The 10,323-nt window shown below is 43.2% G+C and overlaps 1 protein-coding gene across 2 annotated transcripts in view; it reads left to right on the top strand.

The window, feature by feature from the left end:
* The first annotated feature begins 1,881 nt into the window (after positions 1-1,881).
* The window catches only part of DDX17 (DEAD-box helicase 17), a 21,476-nt gene continuing 13,034 nt past the window's right edge, over positions 1,882-10,323 (top strand). The window contains exons 1-5 of one of the 2 annotated variants that reach the window (XM_062012525.1): positions 1,882-2,360; positions 6,632-6,782; positions 8,773-8,872; positions 9,248-9,381; positions 10,174-10,239. In XM_062012525.1, coding sequence (XP_061868509.1) covers positions 2,317-2,360; positions 6,632-6,782; positions 8,773-8,872; positions 9,248-9,381; positions 10,174-10,239 — 495 coding nt within the window. In that variant the 5' untranslated portion in view covers positions 1,882-2,316. Of the gene's footprint in view, positions 2,361-6,225; positions 6,388-6,631; positions 6,783-8,772; positions 8,873-9,247; positions 9,382-10,173; positions 10,240-10,323 lie in introns of those variants that run through there. The other variant, XM_062012531.1, reaches the window with a different exon arrangement.

Below are 10,323 nucleotides of genomic sequence, written 5' to 3'. Positions count from 1 at the left end.
TCCCTCGCCTGAACAGGAAAGAAGTTTCTCCTTATGTTTAAGTGGAACTTTTCACGTTCCAGCTTATGTCCATTACAAATAGGTGACTGGGGACAAGATAACCATTCAGTTTGCATTAGTGCCAGGGCTCATGGAATTGCTTGCTTTAAAATAAACGTAACAATGCTTTAAGAGTAGGCCTTGCTTTGTTCTCTTGTACAAAAGCGTTCATTAGAATGGGTCTAACTTTGGTGTCTGCTTAGAAAGCTTGGCCTCACCCATACAAGATTTTTTTTGTTTAGATTAACTAATGCATGTAAGACAACATGAAGTAAACAGGCAGCGATGGACAGAAGCTCATCCAAGAAAAGCCTGACACTGTAGCCATGGTTTACCTTGTGACAGAGCTAGAGAGTTTATCTTCTTTGAGTGGTTTCTTAACATATATTTGATATTGCTCCTGCACTGTTTTTTACAGCAGACAGAGGTCTAGAGAGACAACAGCAGGGAGGCTGGTTGATCTGAGAGCCAGGAATGGATCACTGTTGTCATTTAACATAACATCTAGCTCCTTGCATGTGCCAGTCTTTCCCACACCAGGCATTCTTACCTAATGGCCAAGTACCAGAGTGTCAGGCAGAGCTTACAGGGACAGCTTTCAGTCTTACTCGACTCCTTTCCACCCACTTAGAAAGGCCCAAGTTTCTTCCCATGTTTTATTTTAAGCACCAAGATTGCTTTTTGCTTTCTCACATATGCCATACATATATACAGCAAACAAAACTAGAACAGTAAACAACTTGTCTTGTTCCAGGCCTAGTTACTTATTCCAAGGGTTTGAAACGGACTTGCTTTCTCTTCCACCAATGTAACTGATTTTTGGTAATCCGGTGGACCAGAAAGCACTGCCAGCAGCACGACCGTGGCACGGGCCAAGGCTTGGTTTAGCTGGTGCACAGAGATTGCCCACCACACACGGCTCCTGGCGCCAGGGCTGACTAGCCACTCATTGGTAGGTGCTAGAAACATCAGCACGGAACAGAAGGATTTGCAGCCTGTGCCACGTCATTGCCTCGTGGCTTGTTTTTATGTTTTAAGCTAGGAGCCTCTTTGTTTTGGGACGTTAAATGTTGGCAGGCCATAAACACAGGGTCTATGCCATGCCCAGTGTCTTTGTGGTACTTCAAGTCGTTTCTTCGACCACTTGCAGTAACACCCCACCGCGTTTCCCTTCAGGAGAGGCTGAGCCTCCCGCAGCCGCGGGGGCTGCCGGCGTGACCCATGCTGAAGCCGGCTCTCCAGCTCTCTCCCGTCTTGCCGGCGCTCAGGCAAAACCAAACATCATGGCTGCCATCACTGCCGCTCCTACCCCAGCGCCGTACCAAGATTCCATTAACAATGTTGCCAGGGTTGGAAGAAAAAGCCTGAACCCGCGGGACGGGTGCGGCGTGCGCGGAGCAGCCGAGGGAGCCGTCTCCGCGGCGTCGTGCGGGGCCGTGCCCCCGCGCCGCGCTCCCGTTATTGTCCTCCTCGGTCCCGCTACAACCCCCACGGGGCAGCGGGCGCGTAGGCGAAAGGCCGTATTCTCCAAACGCGGCTACGCCGCAACATTCACGTAAGCCGCCGACCCTCCGCCAACTCTGCCGGCACGACTCGCGGAAGAATTTTACGCGAAACTCACAGGAGCTTCTCGCCCTACGCCAGCCCGAGTTACGCAACTTGCGTACGCCCCGTCCTTACGTAACGTACGCCTCGGCCTTGGCTTTCGCTACCGCCCAGAAAGAGTTACGGGGCCGACTCCTTGCGCAGCAGACTTTGAGGAATAGCGAGAGCGTTCCTCTCCTCCCTCCCTTCCTCACGCGGGGGCCTCCTCAGTGAAGAACGCTACGAATCTTCCGTAGCCTGCCTGCCTGCCGGCCGGAGTAGCATTCCCGCCCAGCGCGCTGAGGGCGTAGTTGGCTTCCGGGAATAGGCGTAGATATTTTCGAGGGCCGCAGTTTGCGCAGCATTGGGCCGCCCGTAACGTAACCGAAGCGGGTTGGGGCGGCGGCAGCCATTTTGTGCCGGGAGCCCGGAGGAAGAAGACGTTGGTGTCTCCACACTTCACGGGCCCTGGAGCCGACCGAGAGCCCCGCCGTTCCCTCTGCTGACGTCCAGCGGGTCTCTGACCCACTGACCACTTCTTCTCCTTTTGTATCCCACCAAAGAAGCGAGGTGGCGCAAAGCGAATCCTCCGAGGCACAGCCGCCTCTGGCTGGACCCTCTCCCCGTACCCCCAGTCCCTCGCCGTCCCCACGGCCGGCGTTCCGTTGCCTCTCTCCCACCCCTCCGGGTGCGATGAGAGGCTTCGGGGACCGGGGCCGCGACCGAGACCGCGGCGGGTAAGGGGGGGCTGGGGCGAGGGCGGGGGGGTGGCCGTGGCGTGGGCCAGTATGAAGCGGGGCGGTGGGCCTTTGCGTTGGGGACTGGGGAGGGGGAAGGGAAGGCCGGGGAGGAGCCGTGGGGACGAGGGGAGACGCGTTCTGCTTGTTATGTTGAGGGAGCTTTTTCCCCCCAAAATTGTCCTGTGGAGGGGAAGCTGGAAAATATTGTTAGTAAAAAGCGATTTATTACGGGGGTTAAATTTAGCTTTTCCATCATTTGTGTGTGCCCTGCTTTCATTTTTAAGGTATTTTCAATGCTCTTCCGTTAATTTATTTTCTGCCAGCCTTCTTTACCCTACCCCCTCCCCCCCCCCCCATCCCCATCCCCCACCATCTCTCCCTCGAGCCACAAAGGTCTTGGTGGCCCTGGCAAGGGTGGTTGAATGATCTGCCCTTCTGCTTGTCATTGCTCCTTCTGGACTTACTGGAAATATGGCAGTTGGTGAAAGATCTTTTATCTAAGTTGCCTTCTCAGGTTTATCATAAGAGGAAATGGGATTGAAAACTGCTGTCGTGCCAGGGACTTGCATACTCAGGAGGGTCATCTAGGTAGACGTGGCCCTGGACCACACTTAGCAAGTATTGACCAAGCTTACGTAGCAGTCAGGACTTGCCTATGGCAATGCAGAGGCCTAGAGCTTGATACTCTCGAATCTGCTATTTAAAGGAATCTTGTCTTGGAAAAGGCTTTTTGCGGGTTTGGTTATTATTTTTTTCTTCTGAGCTTGGCAGGAATAAATACAATGGTATTACTGTATATAACTTGGGACTTGGGGGGGGGGGGGTTGAAGGCTCAAAAGTAAAAAAATATTCACCCCAGTCCTCCTTAAAAAGCAGAACTAATTTAGGAGAGTGGTGTTTTCTGTACTTTAGATAACAAATAGGCCTCAATTTTCAGGGACTAACAATAAACATATGGTTCTGTTATTCTTAATATGGCAGACTAGATCTCAGTTAATGAGTCTTTGGTTTTTTTGTCCTTTTTTTTCCCCTCCTTATTTTCCTTGTCCACTGGGAGATTCAGGAATATTTTGTTTATATGTTGCAATGCATATTTTAGCACGTAGTTTCTTGTCATCTTTGGAGAGAGATAGTTGTGTCTTTGCTTTTATCTTACACTTGCATTTCACGATCTGAAGTGACAAGATAGTTTCATTTTATTTTTTTTTCCACAGAGAGGAGAATTCTGATGTTTTTCCACCATGAGATTTCCATCTCAGTTTAACGCAAATACATTGGAGTAAATGCTTTTGTCAAGTCTGAGATAGTTCAGACGACAGCTGGTTTTGAAGTTTGGTGAACAAGTTTGAGTGTGCAGTTTTGTATACAGTTACTTAATGCTTGCCAAAGCATTGTCACAACACTTGTGACAAAACACTTGTGCCTTAATGTGTGTATACTCTCGTTTTGTGTAAATACTTTGATTTTAGGCGGATGCTTCTCTTTTAGGTCAGGGTTTTGCTTCAAGAAAAGGAGTGCTTATGTGTTGCTTTTTGAAGTTTTTGGACATTTGCATGAAAAATCATTGTCTTGGCATATTATTAAAGCTTGAAGCTTTAATGTATCAGAATTCATTTGTTATATGTGTCTATTTAAGGTTTGACAATGTTTGTGGAACAGGCTGCCCAGAGGGGTTGTGGAGTCTCCTTCCTAGGAGGTCTTCAAGACCCGCCTGCACTTGTTCCTGTGCGATGTGATCTAGGTGAACCTACAGGGGGATTGAACTAGATGATTTCTAAAGGTCCCTTCCAACCCCTAACATTCTATGATTAACAACTGTCATACTGAAGACGTGACCCCTATAATAAATTTTGGGCCACCCAGCATGCTGCTTAGATGCCATTTGAAAGTTGTCACCTTCTCAGTGCTGATTCTTTCACAGACTAAAGAGGTGGCAGGCTTTCTGTTTTCTTCCTGTCAGGAACAAGTTGTAGCTGACTTCTAGGAATGACAAATTGTACTGTTTTGCACTGAAATTCAACAAATTCACTCTGTTCTGTCCCAGAAATGATGGCACAGCAGTGTTGGAGAAGAATGTTTTGGGTCAATCTGAATTTACACTTGAAAAGAGAGCTGTTGGTGAATCAGTGCAATAATCTTGGATGTAAATCAGTTTAACTGGAACTGGAATCTTGTTTTACTTGCAGTTGGAATGTAAAGTGTCAGTTGCTGTGAGTTTAGTAGATAAACTTCAGTAGACAGCATTTGACTGCTGCAGGGCTCCTTTCAGGTCATGCAGAGCCACATGATGTATAAGGACGGAGAACTGAAACTATGTGACTTCTATGTAAAATACATCAGTTCTTCCCTCTGGATAGCTGTGGAACAAATACTCATACAGCTCAGCTGTTCCAGTGTCCGATCTGTGAGTTCTTCATGTTTCATAACAAAACTCATTGACCCCTTGAACTTCCAGGTCAGGTCAGTAGGAGAACCGGTTTTGTTAGAATGACTTGGATACAGAAATAGTTGTCATCTTGACCTCGGCTTAGCATGGTCAGGGGCAGACATCTTCATATATCTTCCCTGTAAATGAAAATATGTACCTTTTAAAAAGTATGTATTACTTTGTCCTGAAAGAAAACATAATGCTTACGTTAATTTTTTGAAGATGTGTTTCACACTCTTCTCATGCGATAAAAATTGTTGATCACGCAGGTTGTCTGGGGGGGATCTGATAGAGGTCCTGATGGGAAAATGAGGCATATTTATAGGAGAGGGAAGAGACTTAATGAAACAGTTGCCACAAAGCAAGTATTGTAAAACTTACTTAGCAGGTTTTAAGTTAATTATATCTACCATACTTAGCTTTTCCAACAACGTAACCCCTTCTCTTCCTGTTTCGCTGTTGATTTGAGTTCTGTTTTTTTTGGTCCCTTAATCACTGTTAATTTGTAGTTTCCCTTGGGAATTGATTTGAGGAGCAAATGTAGTTAACGTCTGAACAGATAATCTTGTACTTAAGGTAATGAAGAAATTTATTTCAGGTCTTTTATTTTTTAGCAAACCACCTCCACCAAGTTTCTAGTATAAGAAGATAGCTTTGGGATATTCTGTTGCTTTCACTTTGTTTCATTAGCAGTTTTTTGTTTAACAGTGGGCTGAGTAAAGTGCAGACACTTTGGGGTTTGCTATCTAAATAAAAGCTTGTTTTAAACTGGTATTTCTCATGAACCCGTATTTTGCAGAAAGCCGCATCTTATTAACTCTAAATCTGAATTAGGGCATAACTGGACTTGATAGCATTTGGAAAAGTAGCTTCTGCTATGTTTGTATGATGCTAACAAGAGAGCTGTCACTTGATTTACAGCATTTTAAAACACAGGGTTTGTAATATTTACAGTAAATAATCATTTTATGCAACTCACTTTCCAGTTACTCTTAGAGGTTACTGCCAGCGGCTCACCTTTTGTCTAATGCATTAACAAGCCATTACAGTTAGTTCTTAACTTTCTGAAGTGTATTAAATTAACTTGTAAAAGAAAAACTTAGGTGTGGGGGGGGAAAAGTAAGTTCTGTTTGTTCTGCTACTTAGGAAATTTTTAGTAAACGTTAACTTCTTAATTCGTGGATCAATAGTGTTTGAGAGGATATGTTTTTGTCCCCAGATATTTTTGGGTGTGTTTTTGTTAAATTATGTTTTTAAAAGAATTTTTATTACAAAATGATTGCTTTGGTACCAGAATTACAGACTTTCAGGCTTGACTGGACTTGTTTACTTTCTGTTCTTCACTCTTATCATTTGACGCATACTGCTTGATAAGAGAGAAGACAGGGGAGACAGTGAGGTAGCTGTTTTTGTGAAAAACTAACCCTGAGAGAGATACAAGGCACTTGGGATTAGAGATTTTTCTCATCCCTTTGATCTGACAATGTTTTAAGTGTACTGTCGGTTTCAAGAAAAGGGAAATGCTGTAGCTGTAGCCACAGCATTGCCTCCAGTGAGGGAACCTTGATGTAGAAACATAGAGATGGGAGCTTTAAGGTAGTGACTTACAAATGGCTTTACTGGAAGGAAACTTTAAGATGGTTTTGGGTTCAGAACCGACTTAAAGCAGGTTTATATTATTTCAAGAAGTTATATGACATCGTAGTGATTGGAGGGGAATGACAATGAGAATTTTGTTCTCCTGTGTCAGCTTGGGGTAAAGGAAGCAAAAAATGCTTAAAGAAACTGCAGATTCTATATTAATACTCAGGGGTTTTTTTTAATAACATTACATTTCCAGGTTTGGAGCAAGTCGTGGAGGTCCCCTTCCTCCAAAGAAATTTGGTAATCCAGGGGAACGTTTACGGAAGAAAAAATGGGATTTAAATGAGCTGCCCAAGTTTGAGAAGAATTTTTACGTGGAGCATCCAGAAGTGGCCAGGCTTACTCCAGTAAGTTCTCAGATTCTATCTCTTTCATATTCCCTGCAACAGAGAAACCTCACAAGTGGAAAAACTTGTCCTAGCAAGCCTGGGACAGTCTCTTAATTAAGCTTGTTTAGTGTATGTGTACTCTGCAGGATACTGGTTGTAGTTGACTTCAGTATTTAACAATAGCAAAGGTGATGCTTTTGTTGTTTTTGGTTTTTGATGAGATGGTTTAGATTTGGTCATTTGTAATTCATCATAGTAATGCTTGTCTGGTCTAGCTGTTTGTCAGTGTAGATATGACATGGAGCAACTTGAGAGCTGCAGTACTGGAGAAGCCCTAAAAGAACTGAAAAGAATGAACTAAAGGTAGCAGAAATACATGAGAAATGTTTGAAAGTAATATTTTATTCTAAGAATAATTTGGGCTGATGCCATGGGCTAACCAGAGCAGGGTTGACTACACAACTAGAGCAGGTTGCTTGGTTTTGAGTTTGAATATCCCCAGGGGTGGGGGAAGAGTTTATATCCTCACTGGGTGGCTGTCCCAGGGCTTAAGGTTTCTCATGGTTTTGTTTCCCCCTAATAATAATTTGCAACCTCTTTTCTATAGAGACCCATGGAACTGTTGGAAGTAGCAGTTACTCCTCTCTTTCCCAAGCTGAAATCCAGCACTCCCAGTCTTCCATCTTGCAGCCTGTACTCCATCCTCTAGCTGTTCCCCTATAATTGGACATGACCTGTTTAAATATTGTTGTTGTTGCACTCAAAACAGGACACAATACTTTGTTTGCTCTGTAAATACAGTAGTCTCCCCTTCCAACCCAACTTGAGTCCAGAATTGTTTTTTTCCTCTTCAGTGTATTTAGAAATTAATTCCTTAACGTGAGGAATCATGCAAAGAAATGTTCTTACACAATTACAAATCTTTGTGACATATTCATGAGATATTAACCTCTAAAGGTCCCTTCCAACCCCTACCGTTCTATGATTCTATAAAGGAATTGAAGGAGGCATTGGCTTTTTAAAGGTACAATAACTTGAGCTACCGAACCACAGGTAGTGTTAGTGCTGTACCTGTCTTTGCTGTAGAGAGCTAAAAGGATTTTCGTGTATTTCCCATAAATTGTTTTTTTTGTCACCCTTTTGTTCAAGCTCAAGAGATTCTCACAAGTTATTGCTTAGGATAAAGTGCATGTTTGGTATTGATGTGTGTCTTTCTATTGATTTTTAATGAGCAATAGAATATGCTCATGACTTGCGGAAGCACGTTGCACAGTGCAGTTGGACTTACAAGATAACCTAGACAAAGATAAAACACTTGTTCTAATCTAAAAAAATATGTTTATGTGGGTGCACCTTTCAGAAATATTTTAAGTTCCATGAGTAAAAAAAAAAAAAAAAGAGGTCTTAAAGTATCATTATGACATTGCCTGGGCTGCTTTCAGGCAGAAAGGGAGTGCTGGTTCTGAAAAGACTCCAAGCAACGTTTCTGAGTTGCAGGTTGTCTAGCAAGAGCTTGTATTTTACTCACCCCTGGAATGTGTTAATCGAAGGAGGGGGACTACTCTACTTTCTGCTTGTTCCTAGTATATGAGGGCCTGTTTATTTTGTTCAGTTCTTAGCACTGCCACATAAAACGTATTCCTTATCTGATTGTCTGTTTCTCCTCACTTTTGTAACTGTTGATTAACTCCTCTTACAGAGGCCAGAAACAAAGTCTTAAAAATACTATAGTAGTACACTTTTCATGAAAAAGGTCTGGTTGAAGAAGGTGTGTGATGTTAGACCTTCTAGACTACAGAGGTAGATTTTTATCTCTGGATATTGGAGCTATGTGATAGGTCAGTCTTAAGATCTTTAGGAAAGCAGTCCTTTTTACATGTGTCTCAGTTCTGTGACAAAGCTGTTAGCCAGAGGTGTGAAGTGAGTTCATAGTTAGAAATGTGCACTCTTTAAGTCCCTGCTGACATTGAGTATACGTCTTTGTTCATTTCTTTCCCTACATGAATAGTATGAGGTTGAAGAGTTGCGCCGAAAGAAGGAGATAACAATTCGAGGAATGGAGGGCTGTCCCAAGCCTGTGTTTGCTTTCCACCAGTGTAGCTTTCCGCGTAAGTATTTTTCCATTCTTGAAGATGATAGGGATTACTCAAAAATCATAACTTTTTAAGCCTGCTCTGTTTTCTAAAAGGTCTTCCAAGGACCAGTTTTAATGGAAAGAAGCTGGAACACAAAAAGTTCCATATAAACAGGAAAAACTATTTTACTGTTGTGGTGAGGGAGCCCTGGCACAGGCTGCCCAGGGAGGGTGTGGAGTCTCCTGCTCTGGAGGTCTTCAGAACCCACCTGGACATGTTCCTGTGTGAGCTAATGTAGGTGGCCCTGCTTTAGCAGGGGGTTGGACTGGATGATCTCTAAAGATACCTTCCAACCCCTGCCATTGTGTGATTCTATTAAATGTTTTTTCTTTACTTAAATTCTTAAAGAGTATGTGATGGATGCCTTGATGGACCAGAACTTCACAGAACCCACTCCAATTCAATGCCAAGGCTTTCCACTAGCCCTCAGTGGTCGTGATATGGTGGGCATTGCGCAGACTGGCTCTGGGAAGACACTGGCAGTATGTATTTTTCCCTTTTATTTCTTTCTTTAGTTTTTCTAGTCACTTTGCAGAAATTACCCTTGGCCATTTGGTCATAATTTTGGGACTTGTCAGTACTAGAAGCGCAAAGCAAGATGGTTATATATTTTTAAGGCTTCCTTTATTGCCTCATGGGTGAGACCAGTCTCAACTCAACTAGCCACACTTACTCACAGTCAAGTAGTTTGTGTGTGTCTTTCTTTTTCGATGCTTAGTCACCTTTTTCTGGTCTATGCTTACATTGTGATTTAAAAACCAGTATGTGCTCTTTAGCATTTTTATTTCTGCTGGGGAGTTGGACTAGATGATCTCTAAAGGTCACTTCCAACCCCTACTATTCTGTGATATGTAAGTTAGAAAATGGTTGGGTCTTCAACATATACATTAATTTTTATCTGCAGCAATTAAGAAGGAATTTTATCCTGTTTGAAAATGATTGATCAGGGCCAAATTGCTCATGTGTATTCACATAGACTTCAAATTTAAATGAACTTTTCTTTTCAGAAGTGCTGAGCAACTGTATTTTGTGTTCACCTGAAAGCAGATACAGTTGGTCAGTAGCTCTGAAAGTCTTCTGTTGGATAAATGTAGTATCTGGTTTTGCAGAATCCTGATTTTTATGTAGCCAAGATTTCTTGCTGTCCCTTGCATATTCTTGAAGGGATGTTGGGTTAAATGGGCTCTTGCTGTGACCCAGTTGTCATAGCGGGAGTTCGTTGTCATTGAATATGAAAGTTCTATGTTCTGACGTAAAGTTCTCCTCTTTTTTAGTACTTGTTGCCTGCAATTGTTCACATTAACCACCAGCCCTATTTGGAGAGAGGGGATGGCCCAATTGTAAGTGCTTATGGATTCTCTTCCTTGTTATGTGTATGACATGGCATCCTTAATGAAATGTGTACTTTATTCAGTTGGTATATC

This window comes from Colius striatus, chromosome 1 (genome assembly GCF_028858725.1).
Source record: "Colius striatus isolate bColStr4 chromosome 1, bColStr4.1.hap1, whole genome shotgun sequence".
Lineage (NCBI taxonomy): Eukaryota > Metazoa > Chordata > Aves > Coliiformes > Coliidae > Colius > Colius striatus.
Note: the sequence above shows the minus strand (reverse complement) of the source record. Positions and strands in the feature narration are given on the sequence as shown.